The sequence below is a fragment of the Microcaecilia unicolor genome, chromosome 1 (assembly GCF_901765095.1).
Source record: "Microcaecilia unicolor chromosome 1, aMicUni1.1, whole genome shotgun sequence".
NCBI classification, from domain to species: Eukaryota; Metazoa; Chordata; class Amphibia; order Gymnophiona; family Siphonopidae; genus Microcaecilia; species Microcaecilia unicolor.
This window is the reverse complement of record NC_044031.1, coordinates 415889691-415917318: the sequence shown is the minus strand read 5'-3', so window position 1 is coordinate 415917318 and position 27628 is coordinate 415889691. Positions and strand designations below refer to the sequence as shown.

The 27628-nt window shown below is 48.1% G+C and overlaps 1 protein-coding gene across 2 annotated transcripts in view; it reads right to left on the bottom strand.

Annotated features, from left to right (window-relative positions):
* DEK (DEK proto-oncogene) overlaps positions 1 to 27628 on the bottom strand; it is a 166893-nt gene that overhangs the window by 32897 nt on the left and 106368 nt on the right. For both annotated transcript variants that reach the window (XM_030211616.1, XM_030211608.1), the window contains exons 7-9: positions 27448 to 27612; positions 15437 to 15572; positions 10003 to 10172 (exon numbers count right to left, since the gene is read on the bottom strand). In XM_030211616.1, coding sequence (XP_030067476.1) covers positions 10003 to 10172; positions 15437 to 15572; positions 27448 to 27612 — 471 coding nt within the window. The remainder of the gene's footprint in view (positions 1 to 10002; positions 10173 to 15436; positions 15573 to 27447; positions 27613 to 27628) is intronic.

Genomic DNA, 27628 nt, shown 5'->3' with positions numbered 1-27628 from the left:
GACCACTTGTGAGGTTGCATTATCCTGCTCAGTCTGTTGGCCAGGCTGTTGTTTATGCCTGCCAGATAAGTGGCCTGGAGAAACATGCCGTGATGCCGTGCCCAAAGCCACATCTAGATGGATTCCTGATACAGAGGACAAGGATCTGGTGCTCCCCTGCTTATTGGTGTAATAGATCGCAACCTGATTGTTTGAATGAAAATAATTTGATGGGACAGCTGATTTCTGAAAGCCTTTAGAGCGTTCCAGACTACTCGGAGCTCCAGTTCTGTTCAGGATATAGTTCAAGATTTTAAATTCTCTATTCAACAGACTATGCATATTTTCCTGTGATCTACATCCCAGCCTGATCCCTTCATTTTGCTTATAAATCATGGCTACCTATTGCCTTGGTTTTCTCCTCCCAGTTTGCATCTATCAGACAATCAGCGTTCTTTTGTACTGATCCTGTGTTTTGGAATGCTCTGCCCTTTTGTTATTATGTTCAGAGCCTCCTTATTTGAAATTTAGATCAGGATTAAAAACTGTTGTTCCAAAAAGCTTATGGAATTTCAGGCTGAGCCAGGCCTCGGGTTCAGGCCTTTTGACTTGGGTCAGTCTCTAGTCTGCCCTATTTTATATTTTAATTAGTCTATTTTAGGTTTTTTTTTAAAGTTTTAATTTAGTTCTTTATTTTGTTCTACTTGAATGCTGGTGTTCCTTTCTTTTTAATTAGTATGCAAACCACTTTGTGCATTCACAAGTTACACAGCAAGTGATGGCACATAAAGACCTGTACATTCCGTCCAGTCTGCCCAACTGTTTAGGTGGTATATTAAGTGGATGTTTAACAATAAATGCTTTATAGGCTTCCCCAATCTATATCTTTATTTACTATCCCAGAATTCTCTTGGCAGTTCTGTGCATGGCATGTTTAGACCTTTGCACCAAATTCACGTCATACAACAGAAACAGCTCGAGTCTTCATACACAATTATTCAAACTTGCTGAAAATACTTTGACTAGACACAAGTCAGCTCTATTAACCTTACTAGTAAAAAAAGGCCCGTTTCTCACACAAATGAAATGGGTGCTAGCGAGGTTATCCTCCGAGTTCCAGCCTGGCCCCTCCCTCCCCCCTCTCATCCGAGTTCCAGGCCCCCTGTCCTCCCTTTCTCTCCTCTGATTTCCAGGCCCCCGCCCTCCCTCCCTCAGATTTCCAGGCCCCCCTTCCTCCCTTCCTTTCCTCCGAGTTCCAGGCCCCCCTTCCTCCCTCCCTCTCCTCCGAGTTCCAGGCCCCCTCCCTCTCCTCCGAGTGCTAGCCCGACCTGCGCTGCCCGCCCTCTTCTCCCAGTCCTTTGCCTGCTCCTCGCCTTCCTGCGTGCCACCCAGAATTTAAAAGTTCTTACCTCGGGGTCCAGCGGCAGCAGTGAAAGGCGAGCAGGCATGGCGCTTCAGCCTGCCTTCCCTTCTCTCTCAGCTCTGCCTCTGGTCCCGCCCTCATTTCCTGTTTCCGCAAGGGCGGGACCAGAGGCAGAGCTGAGAGAGAAGGGAAGGCAGGCTGAAGCGCCATGCCTGCTCGCCTTTCACTGCTGCCGCTGGACCCCGAGGTAAGAACTTTTAAATTCTGGGTGGCACGCAGGAAGGCGAGGAGCAGATAAAGGACTAGGAGAAGAGGGCGGGCAGCGCAGGTCGGGCTAGCAGTCGGAGGAGAGGGAGGGGGGCCTGCAACTTGGGCGGGCAGCGCAGGTTAGCTGGCTGGTGCTGGCTTCTGTTCGTAACATCCCTCCTGACGTCAGCTCACCTCCAGCGTTCCATTCCTTCTCACGTCATTACGTTTTGACATGAGGGCGGACCAATGGGAGTTGATGTTATGAACCCAGGCATCCAGACGTAGAACGTTGGAGGTGCAAATTAATATATAGGATTATTAGTCTTGTCAAGGCAGCTTTAGAAAACAGTTAATATGGATTTGCTGTAAAACAAGGTGAGCAAACTTATGCAATTAAGTCTTTTTGGCTTCTTATTCTTAATTTCTTTTTTTTTAATTTTCTATAATTGTTTTCCCACATAGAAACTGTAAAGTATGTTCCAATAACATGTAACAAACTTCTGCTTTAATGCATTTTAAAACTGCATTTTTTAAGACAGCAGAAAGTGAAAAATGCATGCATGTGAAGAGGTATGGTGCTCGTTTAAGAAAAATACAGTGAGGAAGGAGGAACAAGATGGCGTCCAGGGAGGATGTTGGTTTCTGAGCTCCTGACCTCCGCATAAGCTTTCGGTGGAACCAAGCCTTACCCGACGAACATCATGGGAAAAAGGAAGGGGAAAACGGTATTGCAAACCTCCTCTGGCCCCGTGAATTTCACTCCCCATCGGCCGACGCTCGAGAGCTTCGGAGTCCAGAGACTTGAGCCACAGACGCTCATGAGGGTCAGTTCCGGCGTTGGATCGCCGGACTGCAGCATCGAAGGGGCTTCGTTAAGCCCGCCTTCACTTACTGCCCCTTCACGACCCGGAAGCAATTCGCTTGTAGTAGGATCACAGCGTGACAGGCCGACCGAAGTGTCAAGCCTTCAGGCAGTGAGAGAAGGACCTACAACAGCGTTAACCCCAGTGGTGATTACTACCTGGAAAGATGGAGTGGAAAACCCTGTCTCCGCCAGTGGATTGGGGGCTGCCTCCGTGGATATTCGAGGAATTGTTAAACCAGCAGTAACTACTCTTGAGAGTCTATGGGACGCCATTCAGGGCATGAACAGCAACCTAGTCCAGGTAACTGATATAATAAAAGAATATCTTCTTTCTATTAAATCCTCTCAAATTCTTATTGCTTCTCAAGCTCAGAAAAATGAAGAGAAAATTGGAACTTTGGAAGGTGAAATTAAATCCTTGCATAACTTAACAAGTTTAATGATTAAAGATAAGGAGATTCTGGTAAAAAAAAAAAAAAAGTTGAATATCTTGACAACCAGGCCAGAAAGAACAATCTAAGGCTTCTTAATTTTCCTAAAACACTTTTAATACCAGCTATAGATATGCTTAAGAGATATTTTGAAGTCTTCTTAAATATTCCTAAAGAAGGTTTCCCACCAGTTGTCAAAGCCCAGTACATTTTTGGAGCAAAATCTGCTATACCAGAGCCACCACCTGATTTAAACATAACAGCTTTTCTGGAAAATTCTCTAGAGACTGTGACACAACGAATGACTTTGTTAGTTTCCTTTGCTTTTGAAGTTGATAGGAAAGCGAATGCTACATACCTGTAGAAGGTATTCTCCGAGGACAGCAGGCTGATTGTTCTCACTGATGGGTGACGTTCACGGCAGCCCCTCCAATCGGAAACTTCACTAGCAAAGGCCTTTGCTAGTCCTCGCGCGTCCATGCGCGGCCGTCTTCCCGCCCGAACCGGCTCGTGTTCGTCAGTCCCATAAGTAGCAAAACAAAGCAAGGGAAGACACAACTCCAAAGGGGAGGCGGGCGGGTTTGTGAGAACAATCAGCCTGCTGTCCTCGGAGAATACCTTCTACAGGTATGTAGCATTCGCTTTCTCCGAGGACAAGCAGGCTGCTTGTTCTCACTGATGGGGTATCCCTAGCCCCCAGGCTCACTCAAAACAACAACCATGGTCAATTGGGCCTCGCAACGGCGAGGACATAACTGAGATTGACCTAAAAAAATTTACCAACTAACTGAGAGTGCAGCCTGGAACAGAACGAACAGGGCCCTCGGGGGGTGGAGTTGGATCCTAAAGCCCAAACAGGTTCTGAAGAACTGACTGCCCGAACCGACTGTCGCGTCGGGTATCCTGCTGCAGGCAGTAATGAGATGTGATTGTGTGGACAGATGACCACGTCGCAGTTTTGCAAATTTCTTAAATAGAGGCTGACTTCAAGTGGGCTACCGACGCTGCCATGGCTCTAACATTATGAGCCGTGACATGACCCTCAAGAGCCAGCCCAGCCTGGGCGTAAGTGAAGGAAATGCAATCTGCTAGCCAATTGGATATGGTGCGTTTCCCCACAGCCACTCCCCTCCTATTGGGATCAAAAGAAACAAACAATTGGGCTGACTGTCTGTTGGGCTGTGTCCGCTCCAGGTAGAAGGCCAATGCTCTCTTGCAGTCCAATGTGTGCAGCTGACGTTCAGCAGGGCAGGAATGAGGACGGGGAAAAAATGTTGGCAAGACAATTGACTGGTTCAGATGGAACTCCGACACCACCTTCGGCAAGAACTTAGGGTGAGTGCGGAGGACTACTCTGTTATGAAGAAACTTGGTGTAAGGGGCCTGGGCTACCAGGGCCTGAAGCTCACTGACTCTACGAGCTGAAGTAACTGCCACCAAGAAAATGACCTTCCAGGTCAAGTACTTCAGATGGCAGGAATTCAGTGGCTCAAAAGGAGGTTTCATCAGCTGTGTGAGAACGACATTGAGATCCCATGACACTGGAGGAGGCTTGACAGGGGGCTTTGACAAAAGCAAACCTCTCATGAAGCGAACAACTAAAGGCTGTCCTGAGATCGGCTTACCTTCCACACGGTAATGGTATGCACTGATTGCACTAAGGTGAACCCTTACAGAGTTGGTCTTGAGACCAGACTCAGACAAGTGCAGAAGGTATTCAAGCAGGGACTGTGTAGGACAAGAGCGAGGATCTAGGGCCTTGCTGTCACACCAGACGGCAAACCTCCTCCACAGAAAGAAGTAACTCCTCTTGGTGGAATCTTTCCTGGAAGCAAGCAAGATACGGGAGACACCCTCTGACAGACCCAAAGAGGCAAAGTCTACGCTCTCAACATCCAGGCCGTGAGAGCCAGGGACCGGAGGTTGGGATGCAGAAGCGCCCCTTCGTCCTGCGTGATGAGGGTCGGAAAACACTCCAATCTCCACGGTTCTTCGGAGGACAACTCCAGAAGAAGAGGGAACCAGATCTGACGCGGCCAAAAAGGAGCAATCAGAATCATGGTGCCTCGGTCTTGCTTGAGTTTCAACAAAGTCTTCCCCACCAGAGGTATGGGAGGATAAGCATACAGCAGACCCTCCCCCCAGTCCAGGAGGAAGGCATCCGATGCCAGTCTGCCGTGGGCCTGAAGCCTGGAACAGAACTGAGGGACTTTGTGGCTGGCTCGAGATGCGAAGAGATCTACCAAGGGGGGTGCCCCACACCTGGAAGATCTGTCGCACTACACGGGAATTGAGCGACCACTCGTGAGGTTGCATAATCCTGCTCAACCTGTCGGCCAGACTGTTGTTTACGCCTGCCAGATATGTGGCTTGGAGCACCATGCCGTGACGGCGAGCCCAGAGCCACATGCTGACGGCTTCCTGACACAGGGGGCGAGATCCGGTGCCCCCCTGCTTGTTGACGTAGTACATGGCAACCTGGTTGTCTGTCTGAATTTGGATAATTTGATGGGACAGCCGATCTCTGAAAGCCTTCAGAGCGTTCCAGATCGCTCGTAACTCCAGAAGATTGATCTGCAGATCGCGTTCCTGGAGGGACCAGCTTCCTTGGGTGTGAAGCCTATCGACATGAGCTCCCCACCCCAGGAGAGACGCATCTGTGGTCAGCACTTTTTGAGGCTGAGGAATTTGGAAGGGACGTCCCAGAGTCAGATTGGACCAAATCGTCCACCAATACAGGGATTCGAGAAAACTCGTAGACAGTTGAATTACGTCTTCTAGATCCCCAGCAGCCTGGAACCACTGGGAAGCTAGGGTCCATTGAGCAGATCTCATGTGAAGGCGGGCCATGGGAGTCACATGGACTGTGGAGGCCATGTGGCCTAGCAATCTCAACATCTGCCGAGCTGTGATCTGCTGGGACGCTCGCACCCGCGAGACGAGGGACAACAAGTTGTTGGCTCTCGTCTCTGGGAGATAGGTGCGAGCCGTCCGAGAATCCAGCAGAGCTCCTATGAATTCGAGTCTCTGCACTGGGAGAAGATGGGACTTTGGATAATTTATCACAAACCCCAGTAGCTCCAGGAGGCGAATAGTCATCTGCATGGACTGCAGGGCTCCTGCCTCGGATGTGTTCTTCACCAGCCAATCGTCGAGATATGGGAACACGTGCACCCCCAGCCTGCGAAGTGCCGCTGCTACTACAGCCAAGCACTTTGTGAACACCCTGGGCGCAGAGGCGAGCCCAAAGGGTAGCACACAGTACTGGAAGTGACGTGTGCCCAGCTGAAATCGCAGATACTGTCTGTGAGCTGGCAGTATCGGGATGTGTGTGTAGGCATCCTTCAAGTCCAGAGAGCATAGCCAATCGTTTTCCTGAATCATGGGAAGGAGGGTGCCCAGGGAAAGCATCCTGAACTTTTCTTTGACCAGATATTTGTTCAGGGCCCTTAGGTCTAGGATGGGACGCATCCCCCCTGTTTTCTTTTCCACAAGGAAGTACCTGGAATAGAATCCCAGCCCTTCTTGCCCGGATGGCACGGGCTCGACCGCATTGGCGCTGAGAAGGGCGGAGAGTTCCTCTGCAAGTACCTGCTTGTGCTGGAAGCTGTAAGACTGAGCTCCCGGTGGACAATTTGGAGGTTTTGAGGCCAAATTGAGGGTGTATCCTTGCCGGACTATTTGGAGAACCCACTGATCGGAGGTTATGAGAGGCCACCTTTGGTGAAAAGCTTTCAACCTCCCTCCGACTGGCAGGTCGCCCGGCACTGACACTTGGATGTCAGCTATGCTCTGCTGGAGCCAGTCAAAAGCTCGTCCCTTGCTTTTGCTGGGGAGCCGAGGGGCCTTGCTGAGGCGCACGCTGCTGACGAGAGCGAGCGCGCTGGGGCTTAGCCTGGGCCGCAGGCTGTCGAGAAGGAGGGTTGTACCTACGCTTGCCAGAAGAGTAGGGAACAGTCTTCCTTCCCCAAAAAAATCTTCTACCTGTAGAGGTAGAGGCTGAAGGCTGCCTGCGGGAGAACTTGTCGAATGCGGTGTCCCGCTGGTGGAGCTGCTCTACCACCTGTTCGACTTTCTCTCCAAAAATGTTATCCGCACGGCAAGGCGAGTCCGCAATCCGCTGCTGGATTCTATTCTCCAGGTCGGAGGCACGCAGCCATGAGAGCCTGCGCATCACCACACCTTGAGCAGCGGCCCTGGACGCAACATCAAAGGTGTCATACACCCCTCTGGCCAGGAATTTTCTGCACGACTTCAGCTGCCTGACCACCTCCTGAAAAGGCTTGGCTTGCTCAGGGGGGAGCGCATCAACCAAGCCCGCCAACTGCCGCACATTGTTCCGCATGTGTATGCTCGTGTAGAGCTGGTAGGACTGAATTTTGGCCACGAGCATACAGGAATGGTAGGCCTTCCTCCCAAAGGAGTCTAAGGTTCTAGAGTCCTTGCCCGGGGGCGCCGAAGCATGCTCCCTAGAACTCAGCCTTCTTTAGGGCCAGATCCACAACTCCAGAATCATGAGGCAACTGGGTGCGCATCAGCTTTGGGTCCCCATGGATCCGGTACTGGGACTCGATCTTCTTGGGGATGTGGGGATTAGTTAAAGGCTTGGTCCAGTTCGCCAGCAATGTCTTTTTTAGGACATGGTGCATGGGTACAGTGGACGCTTCCTTAGATGGAGAAGGATAGTCCAGGAGCTCAAACATTTCAGCCCTGGGCTCGTCCTCCACAACCACCGGGAAGGGGATGGCCGTAGACATCTCCCGGACAAAGGAAGCAAAAGACAGACTCTCGGGAGGAGAAAGCTGTCTCTCAGGAGAGGGAGTGGGATCGGAAGGAAGACCCTCAGACTCCTCGTCAGAGAAATATCTGGGGTCTTCTTCCTCTTCCCACGAGGCCTCACCCTCAGTGTCAGACACAAGTTCACGGACCTGTGTCTGCAACCGTGCCCGACTCGACTCTGTGGAGCCACGTCCACAATGGGGGCGTCGAGAGGTAGACTCCCTCGCCCGCATCGGCGAAGCTCCCTCCGCCGACGTAGTCGGGGAGCCTTCCTGGGAGGCGACGGCAGCCGGTACCGCACGCGGCACCGACGCCGGAGACCTCACCTCGGGCGATGGGCCAGCCGGCGCCACGCTCGACGGTACCGGTGGCGCAAGCACCGCCGGTACCGGAGGGGTAGGGCGCAACAGCTCTCCCAGAATCTCTGGGAGAACGGCCCGGAGGCTCTCGTTCAGAGCGGCTGCAGAGAAAGGCATGGAGGTCGATGCAGGCGTCGACGTCAGAACCTGTTCCGGGCGTGGAGGCTGTTCCGGGCTGTCCAGAGTGGAGCGCATCGACACCTCCTGAACAGAGGGTGAGCGGTCCTCTCGGTGCCGATGCCTGCTGGGTGCCGACTCCCTCGGCGACCCAGAGCTCTTGGTGCCCACCCGGGAAGGAGACCGATGACGATGCTTCTTCGATTTCTTGGAACGAAGCATGTCACCGGAGCTTCCCGGCACCAACGAGGAGGACGTAGAATCCAGTCGTCGCTTCCTCGGGGCTGAGGCCGAAGGAGGTCGGTCTCGGGGGGGCTGTACCGCAGGAGCCCTCAGGGTAGGGGGAGACCCACCCGAAGGCTCACCGCCACCAGCAGGGGAATGGACAGCCCTCACCTGCACTCCAGACGAAGCACCACCGTCCGACGACATCAGCAGACGAGGTCCCGGTACCACCGACGTCGATGCAGCTATCCGATGTCTCGGCACCGATGCAGAGGGCCGATGCACTCGATGCACTGGCGGCCGAGGATGAAGCTCTGGACGCTGAAGAAGACGTCGATGCACTCGATACCCCCGGTGCCGATGCCGACGAAGAGCCCGAGAACAAAACGTTCCACTGGGCCAATCTCGCTACCTGAATCCGCTTTTGCAAAAGGGAACACAGACTACAGGCCTGCGGGCGGTGCCCAGCCCCCAAGCACTGAAGACACGACGCGTGCCTGTCAGTGAGCGAGATGACCCGGGCGCACTGGCTGCACTTCTTGAAGCCGCTGGTAGACTTCGATGTCATGGGCGGAAAAATCACGCCGGCGAGATCAAAAGTCGAAATGGCGGAAAAGGCACCGAAAAAACAAGGGGAAGAAAACTTCGACCCGAGGCCTAAAAGCGGCCTACCCCGACGACGAAAGAAAATTTACCGGGGCGAAAAGCTGAAAATAGCGGGGGAAGAAAAGACCAAGAGTCTTTTCCCACGCAGAATGGATAATAATTTTTCTCTTTTCGAAAACACACGACGAACGCGCGAGGTCGACTTTGCGGGGCCCGACACGGCGAAAACACGACCGTACCGAGCGCGGACAAAAGAAGACTGACGAACACGAGCCGGTTCAGGCGGGAAGACGGCCGCGCACGCGCGGTGCGCATGGACGTGCGAGGACTAGCAAAGGCCTTTGCTAGTGAAGTTTCCGATTGGAGGGGCTGCCGTGAACGTCACCCATCAGTGAGAACAAGCAGCCTGCTTGTCCTCGGAGAATAATGTATTTCGCTTATATTTTTAACATATGCAAACCAATTTGGGGGGGGGGGGGGGGGGGATTCAGATTTATAAAGACCTAAACAGAGATACACAGAAGAGAAGGCGAGAGTTTTTGGCCTTAAAGTCAAAAATTCTCGCTTTAGGAGGGATATACATTTTGAAGTATCCCTGTAGATGTCTGGTAACAATAAAAAATGTTAGTTATGTATTCTTGGACCAAAGAAATTGACTGAATTTATAATTGCCAAGGAAACGGGGAATGCTCAACCCTGAATGACTACATAGGATATGATGCTGTTTGTACCTTCTAGTGGGCTAATAACGCTTTCCCCTCTGAATGACTGCTTATTTCTTATTGATTTTCTTATATCTTGTTCCCTAATTATGGTGGTCAATATGTATATGACTAAATTTCTTGTCTCTATTTTTCTTTATTTTAAATATGGGAAAAGAAGAGAAATGTTATTTTTGCCTATAACTTAATCTTTAATCCTGCATTTATATAGATATTAATGTATTATTTTAAAAATTATAAAGAAAAAAAAGAAAAAAAAATACAGTGAATATTTTAGAAAGTTTTAAAAATCATAATATATACTTACCTTTCTGCAAATCTGTTTCATTGTGACTTCTTCTAAATTGGCAGAAGCAAGCAACTTCTTGACTGTGTCTTTTAGTTCTTCATCTGTAGGTGGCTTGTTCAACTTTTTGATGAGAGGTTCATCATCTGAACTGTCATCAGATTCGCTTTCTGAATGTAGCACTTTTGCACCTTTAAGATTATAAAAATAAATATTTTAATTAAGATTCATAAATCAAAATAATATTTGCACTTGCAAAGTTTAAACAGTCAGCCTCCATAGCAAGCTTCTTTGTAAGAGTACTGAACTTCACCTCAACAAAAAAAATTTATGTAGCCTTTATTATAATAAAAATTTGCTATGATCAGAACAAAGTAAGTTAGGTAAAATAAAGTTACTTATCTGTAGCAGGTGTTCTCCGAGGGCAGCAAGATAAATGTTCTGATAGGTGATGTCATCTGTTACGTTATGTTCAGTACTTCTATCCTACCACATCCCTGACAAAGCAGTTTCAAGTCGAGTAACAAATTGAACAACTAAATACAGCATTAAAAACAAAAATATAAGCTCCACAGCATTCTCTTGAAGCTTTTGGAAGTAGCACACTGCACATGTGCTTCTTCCTGCCTGTCATCGTCACCCGGGACCAGCTCGTTCTAATACAATAGCTGAGAGAACTCAACTCCAAGGGAAAGTAGGCAGAACAATAAGAATATTCATCCTGCAATCCTCAGAGAACACTAGCTACAGGTGAATATCTTGACTTTCTCTGAAGACAAGAAGGATGAGAATACTTTTAATGCTGGAAATCCCTAGCTACCAAGCTGTCTGAAATAAAAAAGGGAAAAGAGAGGCCTGCAACTGGTGAGGCCTAACATAACTCCTAAAGAACCATCAGCTTTTTTTTTTTTTTGACAGCCTAGATCAGAAAAGAAATGGGCCTAGGAGTGTGGGGTTGGATTCTAAACCCGAAATAAATTCTGAAGGACTGTCCGAGCAAACTGGCTTTCATATTTGGAGTCATGTTCTAGCTAGACAGTAAGATGTGAATGTGTGGACTGAAGTCCATGTTGCAGCTCTGCAATCTCCTCTAAATAAATAAGGTGGGAAAATGTGGGATACAAATGTAACTAACCAATAAATAAATAAAGGTGGGAAAATGTGGGATACAAATGTAAAACCAATAAAATAAATAAATAAATAAAGGTGGGAAAATGTGGGATACAAATGTAAAACCAATAAATAAATAAATAAAGGTGGGAAAATGTGGGATACAAATGTAACAAATAAATAAGGTGGGAAAATGTGGGATACAAATGTAACTAACCAATAAATAAATAAAGGTGGGAAAATGTGGGATACAAATCTAACAAACCAATAAATAAATAAAGGTGGGAAAAGCGAATGCTACATACCTGTAGAAGGTATTCTCCGAGGACAGCAGGCTGATTGTTCTCACTGATGGGTGACGTCCACGGCAGCCCCTCCAATCGGAATCTTCACTAGCAAAGTCCTTTGCTAGCCCTCGCGCGCATGCGCGGCCGTCTTCCCGCCCGAAACCGGCTCGAGCCGGCCAGTCCAGTATGTAGCAAGACAAAACTCTGAAGGGAAGACACAACTCCAAAGGGGAGGCGGGCGGGTTTGTGAGAACAATCAGCCTGCTGTCCTCGGAGAATACCTTCTACAGGTATGTAGCATTCGCTTTCTCCGAGGACAAGCAGGCTGCTTGTTCTCACTGATGGGGTATCCCTAGCCCCCAGGCTCACTCAAAACAACAACCAAGGTCAATTGGGCCTCGCAACGGCGAGGAGATAACTGAGATTGACCTAAAAAATTTACCAACTAACTGAGAGTGCAGCCTGGAACAGAACAAACAGGGCCCTCGGGGGGTGGAGTTGGATCCTAAAGCCCAAACAGGTTCTGAAGAACTGACTGCCCGAACCGACTGTCGCGTCGGGTATCCTGCTGCAGGCAGTAATGGGATGTGAATGTGTGGACAGAAGCCCACGTCGCAGCTTTGCAAATTTCTTCAATGGAGGCTGACTTCAAGTGGGCTACCGACGCAGCCATGGCTCTAACATTATGAGCCGTGACATGACCCTCAAGAGCCAGCCCCGCCTGGGCGTAAGTGAAGGAAATGCAATCTGCTAGCCAATTGGATATGGTGCGTTTCCCTACAGCCACTCCCCTCCTATTGGGGTCAAAAGAAACAAACAATTGGGCGGACTGTCTGTGGGGCTGTGTCCGCTCCAAGTAGAAGGCCAATGCTCTCTTGCAGTCCAAAGTGTGCAGCTGACGTTCAGCAGGGCAGGAATGAGGACGGGGAAAGAATGTTGGCAAGACAATTGACTGGTTCAGATGGAACTCCGACACGACCTTTGGCAGAAACTTAGGGTGAGTACGGAGGACTACTCTGTTGTGATGAAATTTGGTGTAAGGGGCCTGGGCTACCAGGGCCTGAAGCTCACTGACTCTACGAGCTGAAGTAACTGCCACCAAGAAAATGACCTTCCAGGTCAAGTACTTCAGATGGCAGGAATTCAGTGGCTCAAAAGGAGGTTTCATCAGCTGGGTGAGAACGACATTGAGATCCCATGACACTGTAGGAGGCTTGACAGGGGGCTTTGACAAAAGCAAACCTCTCATAAAGCGAACAACTAAAGGCTGTCCTGAGATCGGCTTACCTTCCACATGTTGAAGATACACACTAATTGCACTAAGGTGAACCCTTACGGAGTTGGTCTTCAGACCAGACTGATAAGTGTAGAAAGTATTCAAGCTCGGTCTGTGTAGGACAAGAAAGGAGATCTATGGCCTTGCTGTCATCAGATGTCAAACCACCTCCATTTAAAAGAATTATGCATTAATGGAATCTTTCCTGGAAGCCAGCAAGACCCGGGAGACACCCTCAGAACCAAGGAAACAAATTCTAGACTCTCAACATCTAGGCCGTGAGAACCAGAGACTGGAGATTGAGATGTGGAAGTGACCACTCATTCTCTGTGATGAGGGCTGGAAAACACTCCAATCTCCACGATTCTTCGGAGGACAACAGAGACACAGAAAGAAACTGGGCTGGAACCCAGAGAGAGGCTAAGCAGTAGTGCAGCAGACACTTACTAACCTGACCTAAGAGCATAACATTTATGCAAAGGCCCTGACTGCCAGCACAGCACTTCCTTATGAAGGCTCTCACTGATGAGTCATCAGCAACAGGGCAGAAGCAGGAAGTACACTGACCCCAAAGAGAGGCTTGACACACATAGGAAGTGAGCCCACAGGAAAGACAGGCAGGAGCCATCTTGGAAGCTGGCACAGAGCCGGTGGCAGCCACCTTAGATGCTGGCTCCCTAGAGAGACATAGCCCACACAGGTGAGGTCTAGTGAAGCAATCAGGTTCATGCTGCAAGCAGCCAACACACCAGGACAGAGACTAGAGACAAGACAAACACAGACAGAAGCCAGCAGAGCTGCTGACCACCAGAAAGAAGGTAAGGCTGAGGGTGGTCACGGCCACAGACATGACAGTGGTAAGTCTATCAGGTCTGACATGTAGGCTGGTGCATCTCCGTGAATGATTTTGTGGACTAGGGAGCATATTTTGAACGTGATGCGTTAAGTGGGAGCCAGTGTAGTTTTTCTCGTAGGGGTTTAGCACTTTCATATTTTGTTTTACCGAATATGAGTCTAGCTGCAGTGTTCTGGGCTGTCTGAAGTTTCTTGATTATTTGCTCTTTGCAGCCAGCGTACAGTGCGTTGCAGTAGTCTACATGACTGAGCACCATTGATTGTACCAGGTTACGGAAAACAGTCCTTGGGAAGAAAGGTCTTACTCTTTTTAATTTCCACATTGAGTGGAACATCTTCTTGGTTGTGTTTTTCGCGTGGCTCTCGAGTGTTAGGTGTCGATCGATGGTAACTCCAAGAAATTTTAGGGTTTCCGAAATTGGAAGGTTCAGATTTGGTGTGTTAATGGCGGTGAATTCGTCCTTGTTATGTTGAGAGGTGAGTATTGGGCGTTGGGTTTTTTTCTGCATTAAGTTTCAGCCGAAATGCATCCACCCATGAATGCATGATCTGGAGACTTTGGTTGATGTCATTGGAAATTTCTTTTAGGTCTTGTTTAAATGGGATGTAGATCGTTATGTCGTCTGCGTATATGTATGGGTTGAGGTTTTGGTTTGATAATAAGTTTGGCCAAGGGAATCATCATTGTTGAATAGAGTTGGCGAGAGGGGGATCCCTGTGGGACTCCGCATTCAGATATCCATGTGGCTGAAGTAATCGAGTTAGATGTCACTTGGTATGATCGTGTGGTTAGGAATCCCTTGAACCAATTGAGAACGTTACCTCCAATTCCGAAGTTCTCAAGGATATGTAGTAGTATTCCATGATCAACCATGTCAAAAGCGCTTGACGTCAAATTGTAGAGGTAATATGTTATTTCCAGTTGCAATTGATTTGTTTGAATTTGGTAATGAGAGTAACTAGTACTGTTTCAGTACTGTGGTTAGACCGAAATCCTGACTGGGAGTCGTGGAGTATTGAGAAGAATGGATGCTACTGGCCTCTCATGCACCACTTTAATTGGTGTCAAAATTGGGAGGCATGCCTACAGGAGGTGATGAGGTACCACTTTGTCCCACCATTTTCCAAGGCAGACTTTGTCAGAGGAAGGTGGGAAGATGCGGTGCTTCAGTGCAGGCCTGTGTTTACAGGGCTCGTGCAATGCTGATGCTTCTTTATAGTTAAAGTTAATTAGATTTACTGTTCCACCATGGCTAACTAGCAGATCTCAGCAATTTACAATAATTCAAATAATATACAGAGCAAAGTTCTTCCAGAACAATGGCATAGGTTGGGTTATTTTACCACAGGTCAGGTTATTTTAATACAAGGGCTGGGCAGGGATGGAAGAGATTACTTGTGGGGATGGGTTGGATTCCAGCAGGGAAGGGCAAGGACGGGTGAAATTTCTGACCCCACGCAACTCTCTACTACCAACGCAATCATGGCCTCATTCCAGTTGGCCCCCTATTTTCTCAGAGGACATTTAACAAGGCAATCTTTCTCCCCATGCCATCTTTGAGTCCTACTACCTAGATAGAATGTCTAAAAGGTTTAGATGACTTGTCAGCCCACCTGTCTATAAGAACACCTCCAATATGTATCTTCAGCATCTATCTTCCTGTCTAGATCCAACAAATTCTGAGTTGTGAGACCTGAACCTGATCTCCCACATTGCAGTGTTGCTATATGACTTATGATGTTAGCTCACTTTTTCTTTTTCTTTTTTTTTTTAAAGGGCCCAAAATGAATGGGCTGTGTCAGGAATTTAACACATGGCAGCCGCTAGCTCAGCTTAGTAAACAGGGGAGTATGTGACTTTCAAACTAAGACAGCATATACTGAATTACAAACAGTTGCAACCAAGGCTACAAAATTTTATCCTTACCCCGTTTTGCATTGTTCTGATTCTTTTTAGGTGTGCTACTGTCAGCTTTCTTGATATTAGCAGACTTAACAGCTGTTTTGCTTTTTGGATTAGCTCTTTGTTTAGACGTTTCTTTTTTTGTAGTCTTCTTGGTTGGCTGTAGAAAGAATTGTAGTGGATAAGAACATTACAGTGTACAGACACCAGTTTTGTTATATATGCTACTGTTCTGCAAAATAACAACATGCCCTATATCCAAGCCAGTTCCTTAATCTGCAAAGTTTGCCTACAAAACAATATTGTGGCAATATAAAAGACATCTACCAAGGTAATTATTTTATTTCAAGAACCAAGAAACCAGCAGCTAAGACCTCTTTCATCATCCCTTCTGGGTTGAGGGGAACCCCCTCCAAATGTCTGTTGAAGCCCTTTAGGGCCTGATTTATTAAGGCTGTTTTCCCTATTTGAAAAGAAAGCTTAGTACAGGGTCATCCAAAGAACAGCCTACCTGACCATAGGATTTGCAAATTTTTTATTTTATTTTATACCTAATTAGCTAGATTTGAAGAGCTACACAGCAATTTGATGGATATGAAGTCACAGAAGAGGTTCACAGATTTTAAGAATATTAATCATGCTACAAAAAAGATAGTCATCATGCAGCTTATACACACAGATTTCTTATACAGTCCACTGTTGAAAAAGCGAAGATACTTATCTGTAGTAGGTATTCTCCGAGGACAGCAGACTTCTTAATTCTCACAAGTGGGTAGATGCCGATCCGCGTCGACCGGTCTGGCAAATATACCATAGAAAAAATTAGAACTTTAAGAAGCACGAGGCGCACTCCAGCGTGCATGCGAGAGTGCCTTCCCGTCTGCCACGCGAATGCGCCTGCGTTAGTTTAATACAAAAGCAAAAAATAAAAATACGCAAATAGACAATTCCAAGGGGAGGTGGGTGGTATCGTCAGAATAAGCAGCCTGCTGTCCTCGGAGAATACCTGCTTCAAGTAAGTATTTTTGCTTTCTCCGAGGACAAGCAGCCTTGCTTCTTCTCAAAAAGTGGGGAATCCCTAGCATTCAGACTCACCCAAAACAAACAAACACTGGTAAACTGGATCTTGCAATGGCGAAGATATAACACAGATTAAGCCCATCTCTTCAATGTCACCTTCGGCACCTCTATCCAGGAAATCTAGACTGCCCCAATTTGACTGTCTGCACATGTTGTCCTTTAGATTGTAAGCTCCTTTGAGCAGGGACAGTCCTTCTTTGTTAAATTGTACAGCGCTGCGTAACCTTAGCGCTATATAAATGTTAAGTAGTAGTAGTAGTAACCTGAAACTATAACCAATCTGAATGAGAGTGCAGCCTGGAACAGAATAAAATGGGCCTAGAGGGTGAAGTTGGATTCTAGACCCCAAACAGATTCTGCAACATGACTGACCAAACCGACTGTCAAGGCAGTAGTGAGATGTAAATGTGTGGACTAAAGACCATGTCGCAGACCTGCAAATCTTTTCAATGGAGGCTGACCTCAAGTGGGCTACCGACGCAGCCATGGCTCTAACATTATGAGCCATGACATGATCCTCCAAAGTTTGCTCAGCCTGGGCATAAGCGAAAGAAATGCAATCTGCTAGCCAATTGGTGTCAGGTTTTCCAAAAGCAGGAACTAGGATTGTGAGCCCTTGGGCTACTGCCGAGGAACGGCAGTGGCAGGCAAAACCACCCCACACAGGGATAACGCAGAACTCTGACAGGGCCAGCTAGACTTCACCTGCACTTGACCACCGTTCCTCAGGAGTTGAGCCCCTGAGTGCAGGTGGCCGGCAGGACTTACTGGACAGGACCGGAACTGGATACCAGCAGGATACACACAGGGACTAGAACACACAGGGAGGCTAGGCAGAATACTAAACTAGGACTCTCAGACAGACAAGGGACAGAACTGAAAGCTGCAAGCAGCCACTGAAACAGGGAAAAAAAACACTGACAGATAAGAGACAGAAATGAAAGATGCCAGGCAGCCACTGAACAAGAAACACAGACAACCCAGAACTAGACAAAGACATTCAAACAAACAAGACTGGGAAACAAGCAATACAGTACAAGAAGCTACACAAAGACTAAACTAGAATCAGGCAAGAATACAGACTAGAAACTGGACTAGGCAGAAGTGCAGCAAGCACCAACAAACCTGGGCCTTAGGCGATGCAAAGCCAAAGCAAAGAGTTTCCAAATGGCTAATAAGCCCAGCAGCAGCTGAGATTCAACTGCAGCAATAATACGTCTGTGCTCACCTCGCCCTCTGGTGGACAGAACCGGTGGCTGCTATGGACTATCACCCGTTCCAGACTAGCCCAGTCCAGTCCGGATCTTCCAGGCTGCTGGATTTGTCTGTCTTGTTTGACCCTGCACAGCTCCTGTAGTGGCCTGGTGATTGCTGCAGCGGAGCCTCAGTTGCTGCTGGGCTTATTAGCCATTTGGAGACTCTCTGCCTTTGCATCATCTAAGGCCCTGGTATGTTGGTGCTTGTTGCACTTCAGCCTAAGTTTGTTTCCTTGTTCTAGTTTCTTGCCTGAAGTTCTTGCCTGTTTCTAGTTAGTCTATGTTTAGTTTAGGGTTTGCTTGGTTCTTAGTCTTGCTCCTTGTTTGTAGTTCTTTGTGTAGTGCTTAGGTTTCTGTGTTGTCTGTCTTCAGTGACTGCTTGCAGCTTTTAGTTCTTTCCCTTGTTTGTCAGTGTTTGTTTCCTGCTTTTGTGGCTGCTTGCAGCTTCCAGTTTCTGTCCCCTAGCTTGTCCATTCCCTGCCTTGTGTTGTGTTGTCTATTCTGTGAGTCCTAGCCCAGTTTCCTGCTTTGCTGCCCATGTTTATTCCTTTTCCCTCTGACCCTCAGTCCCTGTGCTGCCTAGCTGGTATCCAGTCCTGCCCTGTCCTATAAGTCCTGCCGGCCACCAGCAGCCAGGGGCTCAACTCCTGGTGAAAGGTGGCCATGGGCAGGTGAAGCCTAGCTCTTTATCAGACTTCTGCCTTGCCTATGGTTTGAGGGTGGTTTTGCCTGCCACTGCCGCTCCTCAGCAGTGGCCCAAGGGCCCACAAACCCAGTTTCCAGCTTTGAAAACGTGACAAGCAATCACCAGGCAGCTATGGGTGCTGTGCAGGCTCAAACAAGACAAGCAAGTTTGGCAGGCCGGAAGATCCGGACTGGACTGGGCTGAAATCTGGAACGGGAAACAGCACACAGACAGTATAGTGGAGTAATCAGAGCCATGCTGGAAGCAGCCAGCACACAGAGACAGAGCTAGAACTAACACAGAAAGACCAGATAGAAGCCAGCTTAAAAGCAGCATCCAGAAATAAGGTAAGTCTGAGAGGGGTCACGACCACAGACATGACAGTACCTCCCCCTCAAGGCTCCCGTGCCCCCTCAAGGCTCCCGTGTCCCCACGGAAGCACTCAGGTTTCCATGGGTAACAATGGTGAAACCTGCAGAGGAGCTTCAAAACATGACCGGGATAGCTGGGCCGGAGCTGGAACACGGCTGGGACTCAGCATCTTGGCCGGAGCTGGATCTCGGCTGGGACTCAGCATCTTGGCCGGAGCTGGATCTCGGCTGGGACTCAGCATCTTGGCCGGAGCTGGATCTCGGCATCTTGGCCGCAGCTGGAACTCGGCATCTTGGCCGCAGCTGGAACTCGGCTGGGACTCAGCCTCCTGGCTGAAACTGCAACTTGATCCGAACTCAGCATCTTGGCTGGAACTGCAACTCGAGCCGGACTCAGCATCTTGGACGGAACTCTAACTCGGAGTGGACTCAGCATCATCTTGGCTGGAACTCAAGCTCGGAGTGGGCTCAGCATCATCTTGGCTGGCACTGGAACTCGGCAAAAGCTCGGCTAGAAGTGCCACTTGAACAGGAATCGAAGGCTCAGTTAGAAGCACCACTCGAACTGGACTCAGAGGCTTGACTGGAAGCGTCACTCGCACTGGAATCGGAGGCTCGGTTCGAAGTGCCACTCGGACACTGGAATTAGAAGCAATTCGGCGGGAAATGTCCCTCAGACTGGACTCAGCAGCTAGGCTAGAAGTGCCCCTCGGGCTGGACTGCAGGTAAGCCTGGAGCTTGGGATTCTCAAGACGCTTTCTTTCAGCGGCGGCCTCTGGTGTATTCCGCAGGGCTGGACAGGAGACAAGTAGGCGGCGGTATTCGCAGATCGGGGTAGAAGGGTCAATAGCAGACACTGGGTTTTCCGCGATCATAAGCTCCCAGACACGCTTTCTCTCTGCTGCCGCTTCAGGGAGTCTCTTCAAAGCTGGATCAGACAAGAGTGTTGCACAATACTTATACAGTGTCATGAACGGATCAAAAACCCTAATGCAGCTGGAACCGACCTTCACATGGGAAGCAGGAGCAGAAGTTCTAGGCTGGAGGCCCAGCAGGTAGGATGATCTTGCCGAGCTCATGGCCTTTGCATTCTGTCACATTTTCGAAAAGCAGGAACTAGGATTGTGAGCCCTTGGGCCACTGCCGAGGAGCGGCAGTGGCAGGCAAAACCACCCCACACAGGGATAACGCAGAACTCTGACAGGGCCAGCTAGACTTCACCTGCACTTGACCACCGTTCTTCAGGAGTTGAGCCCCTGAGTGCAGGTGGCTGGCAGGACTTACAAGACAGGGCCGGAACTGGATACCAGCAGGATACACACAGGGACTAGAACACACAGGGAGGCTAGGCAGAATACTAGACTAGGACTCTCAGACAGACAAGGGACAGAACTGAAAGCTGCAAGCAGCCACTGAAACAGGGGAAAAAAAAACACTGACAGATAAGAGACAGAAATGAAAGATGCCAGGCAGCCACTGAACAAGAAACACAGACAACCCAAAACTAGACAAAGACATACAAACAAGAAACAAGACTGGGAAACAAGCAATACAGTACAAGAAGCTACACAAAGACTAAACTAGAATCAGGCAAGAATACATACTATAAACTGGACTAGGCAGAAGTGCAGCAAGCACCAACAAACCAGGGCCTTAGGCGATGCAAAGGCAAAGCAGAGAGTTTCCAAATGGCTAATAAGCCCAGCAGCAGCTGAGATTCAGCTGCAGCAATCAGCAGGCAGCTACGGGTGCTGTGCAGGCTCAAACAAGACAAGCAAGTCTGGCAGGCCGGAAGATCCGGACTGGGCTGAAATCTGGAACGGGAAACAGCACAGACAGTATAGTGGAGTAATCAGAGCCATGCTGGAAGCAGCCAGCACACAGAGACAGAGCCAGAACTAACACAGAAAGACCAGACAGAAGCCAGCTTAGAAGCTGACCGCCAGAAATAAGGTAAGCCTGAGAGGGGTCACAACCACAGACATGACAATTGGTTATGGTGCATTTCTCGATGGCAACCCCCATCCTGTTGGGATCAAAGGAAACAAAAAGCTGGGTAGACTGCAGGGCTTTTAAATCCACTCCATGTAAAAGGCCAACGCTCTCTTGTAGTCCAAGGTGTACAAGCTGCTTTCGCCAGGATGGGCATGAGGTCAGGGAAAGAATGTTCGTAAGACAATCGACTGGTTCGGATAGAACTCTGACACCACCTTCGGCAGGAACTTAGGGTGTGTGCATAAGACTAATCTGTTGTGATGAAACTTACTATAAGGTACATTTATTACAAAGGCGTGAAGCTCACTGACCCTACGAGCTGAAGTTAACAGCCACCAAGAAAACGACCTTCCAGGCCAAGTACTTCAGATGGCAGGAATTCAGTGGCTCAAAAGAAGCTTTCATCAGCTGGGTGAGAACAATGCTGAGATCCCATGATAATGGTGGAGGTTTGATAGGGGGCTTTGATAAAAGCAAACCTCCATGAAATGAACAACTGAAGTCTATCCAGAGATAGGCTTACTTCATACACGTTGATGATAAGCACTACTTGCGCTAAGGTGAACCCTTACAGAGCTGGTCTTCAGACCAGACTCTGATAAGCGTACAAGGTATTTAAGCAGGGTCTATGTAGGACAGGAAAGGGGATCTATGGCCTTGCTGGCACACCAAACGGCAAACCTCCTCCATTTTACGCCTGCCAGATAAATGGCTTGGAGAAAACATGCTATGATGGTGCACCCAAAGCCACACCTGGATGGCTTCTTGACACAGAGGGCGAAATCTGGTGCCCCCCTGCTTGTTGCTGTAGTACATCGCAACCTGATTGTCTGTTTGAATTAAGATAACTTGGTTGGACAGCCAATCTCTGAAAGTCCTCAGAGCATTCCAGATCGCTCGTAGCTTCAGGAGGTTGATCTGAAGACCCGTTTCCTGGGAGGACCAGGCTCCCTGAGTGTGAAGCCCATCTAGGGACTGTCTTTCTTCTTCTATGTTTGTGCAGCGCTGCGTACGCTTTGTAGCGCTATAGAAATGCTAAACAGTAGTAGTACTAGTAGTAGTACATGAGCTCCTCAACCCAGGAGGGATGCATCCGTCGTCAGCACTTTCTGCGGCTGAGGAATTTGGAATGGTCGTTCCATGGTCAAACTGGGTCGGATTGTCCACCACTGAAGAGAGTTCCAAAAGTCGGTGGACAGATAGATTACATCCTCTAGATTCCCCGCAGTTGATACCACAGAGAAACTAGGGTCCAGTGAGCAGATCTCATATGCAGATGTGACAAGGGTGTAACATGGACTGTGGAGGCCAGGTGCCCCAAGAATCTCAACATCTGCCGAGCTGTGACTTGCTGAGACACTCGAACCGTGGACACTAGGGACAGAAGATTGTCTGTCCGTGCCTCAGGAAGATAGGCGCGAACCGCCCTCATGTCCAGCAGTGCTCCAATGAACTCCAATTTCTGAACAGGAGTGAGATGGGACTTGATGTAATTTATTTCAAACCCCAGTAGTTCCAGCACCTAAACAGTCATCTGCATAGACTCCCAAGCACTGTCCTCCGAGGAGCTTTTCACTAGCCAATCGTTGAGGTAAGGGAACATATGCACTCCCAGTCTGTGTAGCGACGCTGCGACTACTGCTGGGCATTTTCTGAAAATTCTGGGAGCTGATGCTAGGCCAAATGGCAGTGCGCGGTACTGAAAGTGCTGCGTTTCCAGCCAAAATCAAAGATATTTCCTGTGAGCTGGAAGTATTGGAATGTGTGTGTAAGCATCCTTCAAGTCCAGAGAGCATAGCCAAACGTTTTCCTGAATCATGGGAAGAAGGGTGCCCAGCGAAACCATCCTGAACTTTTCTCAAACTAGGAATTTGTTCAGGGCCCTTAGGTCTAGATGGGACGCATCCCCCCTGTTTTATTTTGCACAAGGAAGAACCTGGAATAGAATCCCCGCCCTTCTTCCCCTGGTGGAACAGGTTCGACCGCATGGGCCTTTAGAAGGGCTGAGAGTTCCTCTGCAAGTACCTGCACATGTTGGAAGCTGTACGAATGAGCTCTCGGTGGACAATTTGGATATTTGGATTCCAGACTGAGGGAATATCCTAACCGGATTATTTGAAGAACCCACCGGTCAGAGGTTATGAGAGGCCACCTTTGGTGAAAAGCATATTACCTCCCCCCAACCGGCAAGTTCCCCCTCCCTCCGATTTTTAAAAGTCACCTTCACTTACCAAGTCTGGGTTACGGCGGCGGGCAACAGCGGTAAAACGCGTGCAGGCTCGGCCCTTCTCTCTCTTTCTCAGCTGTGGTCCCGCCCGTGCGGAAACAGGAAATGAGGGCGGGACCACAGCTGAGAGAAAAGGAACTCCCCCAGGAACCGCCTACGTACCCTTTAGTGCCATGGGAGTCAGCTTCAGAACGCTGGAGGTGGAAATTATTATATAGGATGTTTATTAATGTGTGAACAGAGAATAACTTACTCCTGGCAAACTGTCCACCTGTTGGGCCTAAAAAGAGATATCGAACGTCATGAATTATAATGCAGGGCGCATGCATTATGGTTGATATAACCGCGCATGTGTCGGTGTCTTTCATTCAGAAGCGGGAGAGTTCCCGAAGCAGTACCTGCTTAAAAGTACGATGTAACGATTTGAGGTATGATTAAAATAAGAATTATTAGATTTAAAATGTTTGTGATGTAAATAATGTTGCGGCAGGTGTTCATTTAGTTTCGTTTTGTATAGATATCCAGCTTGTGATCTGCTGAAAAATGCAACATTGTGGCATGATATCCACCTCCTAATGACGCTGTAAACTGAAACACAGCACTGTGTTGAGCTGCAAACTGAATATCAGAGTTACTGTTTTTACATTATTCCATGGATTTCTCAAGCTGTAGATTCAATATCTGAGTTACTGATTGAACGTTACTTGATGGATTTCTCACTCATTTGACTGATGAATCGAGCATGTTTAGATTGAGCACAAAGGGATAAATAAAGGTTTCCCTGGGCAAAGTACACTCTTTGTGAGCAGAGGAGTTTGATGATGGACTTGAGATTTACAAAGGAAAGATTGCTGAAGAGCATTTTAAGAAAGTTAAGTGAGATTTTGACAATAACATTAATCTGCGCAATCAAGCGAGAATAACATTTTTTACTTTCATCAATAATAGCCCAGAAAATGTTTGTGATACTTTACAATACCAGGGGTTTTAAATGTAAAGAAATGGGAAGAAGTTTGATACAGATTTTGATAACATAGAAAGAAGGTTGGATAGAAAATATCATTTTATTGTGAAATATATTCTCTAATATTTATGGTGTTGTTTTTGACTGCCAGATAAGTGGCCGAAGGAACATGCCATGCTAACGAGCCCAGCACCACATTCGGATGGCCTCCTGCTTGTTGGTGTAATACACTGTAACCTGATTTGTCTGTATGAATGAGCACAATTTGGTTAGACAACCAATCTCTGAAAGCCTTTAGAGCGCACCAGATCACCCAGATCTCCAGAAGATTGACCTGAAGACCTGTTTCCTAGAGGGACTAGGCTCCTTGAGTGTGGAGCCCATCTACATGAGCTCCCCAACCTAGAAGAGACGCATCCGTCGTAAGAACCTTTTGAGGCTGAGGAATTTGGAATGGTAATCCAAGAGAAACTGAATCTCCCGTAGCCTGACACCACTGGGAGGCTGGGGTCCATTAGGCGGATCTCATGTGAAGGCGTGTCATAGGTGTCACAAACTGTGGAAGCCATGTGGGTCCAACAACCTCAACATCTGCCGAGCTGTGACCCGCTGCGAGGCTCAAACCTGAGAAGCCAGAGCGACAAGTGTCCACTCTTGGTCCCGGGAGAAAAGCTCGAACATGCCATGTATCAGGGAAGGCTCCAATGAATTCCATTTGTTGAGCAGGGTGAAGACTGGACTTGGGGGTAGTTTTTAACAAATCCTAGTAGCTCTAGCACCCGAATAGTAATCCACATGGACTCCTGAGCACCGTCCCAGAAGGTGCCTGGTAGGAGAAAGAAGAAGTATGTGTGTGTGTTTTTTAAAAATTTGGTCAGTGACCTCCTCAACTTCCTCTCCAAAAGGTTAATTCCCCAGGCATGAGGCATTCACCAACCTCTGCTGAATCTACTGTTCCATGTCAGAAACACGCAGCCATGAGAGTCTGCGCATTGCTAGACTTTGAGCAGAGATCCTGGATGCCACGTCAAAGGTGTCATAGGCGCCCCTGGCCAAGAACTTATGATACACCTTCTGCTGCTTAGCAAACTGGCGTACTGACTCGGCCTGCTCTGGTGGGAGAGTCCGTCAAGTCCAACAGCTTGCACACTGAGTACCACAAGTACACACTTAAAGAGCTGGTACAATTGTATATGGGACACGAGCATTGAGGCCTGGAACATCTTCCTCCCAAAAGAGTTCAAGGTCCTAGCTTCTCTGCCTGGGGTCGCCGAGGCATAGTCTCTAGAACGCCTGGATTCCACCACCATGGAATTGGACGCAACTGGGGTCTATCAAAACTAGACTTGCTGTGGATCTGATACACTGTGTCGATCTTCTTAGGCATGTCAGGGAGGGGACTCCCAGTTCATATCAAGGACTTCCTTGAGTACCTTGTGGAGAGGGACAGTCACAGCCTCCCCCTAGGAGGGGACACGTAGTCCCTGGGCTCATTCTCCACTTCCAAATGAAATGGAATAGCCTCAGCCATTTCCTTCACAAAAGATGAGAATGAAAGGCTCTCCGGTGGAGATTTTCTCCTTTTTAGCAAAGGGGAGGGTTCAGAGGGAATGCCATAGGACTAATCCCCTGAAAAGTACCTTGGATCTTCCTGTCTCACGAATGATTCTCATTGGTATCAGTCTGCAATTCCTCATAAACAGGTTGAGACTGGGCTTGCCTTGCCCTTGAGGAGCTATGTCCTCGAGAGAGGCATCAAGGAGTTGGCTCCTCCTGGCACAAATGCTTTTCGGGTACCAAATCCCTCGGCGTCCCGGCACCGTGCGTCGAGGACGACTGATGCTTCTTGGCCTTTGCCAAATGCTCCACATCTAGACTCCTCGGTACTGACGAGGATGTCGAATCCTCATGTCACCTCAGGGTCGTGTCCGATGCTGGACGACCAAGGGGGTCCTGCACAGCAATCGGCATTGAGGCATATGGAGACCCACTCATGCACTATTGCTCCCAGTGTCACAAGGTCCAGTAGCAGCCATGTGAACTGATGCAGAGGAATTGGACAGCCCAAAAAATCTTCTCATATTGACCCTTTCAGGCAACCTAGGTCCGCGTCTGCATCTGATGACAGAGGACACAGTTAGCAGGGTTACGGTCGGGCCCTATTTGCTGAAGACATCAAGTATGGGTGTCCTTACCAGAGACTGTCCAACTGCACCGGATACAGCGCCTGAAGCAACTGGGAACTTGAGTGGACATGGGCAGAAAAACGTCTGCAGCCAAATCAAACGAAGCACTGGTGCCGAAAAAAGGGGCAAGGCACCAGGAAAAAGAAAGGGATAAACCCAGCTGAAGTCAAGGTCAAGGCCTAAACATGGCTCAGTGATGCAGAAAACAAAGAAAACTTAAAAATTGGACAAAAATAAATATAAAAATTTAAGGGAAGAGGGACCCAAATATGAGCACACCAAAAATGCTCACAAGAAAGAACACTGAAAGGCACAAAAAGCTCTTCCAGACCAGACCTGTGAAGAGACAACACCGAAAAAAATACCCTCTCTTCACCGCGGTACAAAAAGAACTGCAGTAACCACGTCCTCGCTGTGAGCGGGAAGACACTCATGCATGTGTGGTGGAGTATGTCTCGACCTCCTCAAAGCTCTGTAAAGATTGCTATAAGCTCCGGACCATGAGAATTAATGGCCTATTTGTCCTTGGAAAAAACACAAAAAGAGAGGAGAAAAAGGACCAGCAGCCATTTGAAGTCTCATATTCATGAAGAGAGAATATGTCACAATAAAACATGCGAGATCAGTTTGTCTACACAACTTTCCTACTTTCCAGCAAGTATGTTGCAAACAGACAAGAGAACGGTAAGGATCAGGACTTGTCCCACATAATTTTGAAGCAAATTTCCCTCTAGATTTCTATAGGGAAATTTCCCCTTACTGACACAAGAACAAGTCTGGCCTTTATATTGCTCTCTTCTACGTGTTTGTAAGCATCTAATGAAGAACATTATAGTACTTTCAAAACAGTTATGATAACAATCCATCCTTCCTTGGCATATCAGTCCTTCTGGCGTAAAATGTACTCAGAGTCCTACAATGTTATAAGGCCATATTGATAAAATCAGTAAGTATATTTAGTAGCCTTTTCAATGTGGGAAAAAGCAGTATTGATTATGATTCCAGTGTATAGGTACAAGCAGAGAGAGAGAGTGCTGAAAGTATGGAGTAAGACATGAGAAAAGGGGGTGTAGTTGAGAGGGAAGGAGCACAATGTTAAACCAAAACAGCAAATTCTACACAAAATGACACAGAGACCCCGTAAGAGGACAAGTAACAGTAACATGGAGAGCATGGCTATCTGAAGATCAGATTCCAGCTAGCAATTTGCAATATGTATGAGGGGGTAAATTCAGTACATTAAAAATATATATTGGCTACAATTGTTTTACCTCTTTTTGTTCCTTTTTCTTTGAAGCCTGCCTTCTTTGATTCTTATCTTCCTCAGTATTCAATTCATCACACTGCATCACACTTTGTTTGTTTTTGGCAGATTTCTTTGTTGTCCCTGGGCTGTTTTTGCCACTTTTGCCAAGGGTTTTCAGCTTCGGCAAAGTCTTTAAACATTAAAAG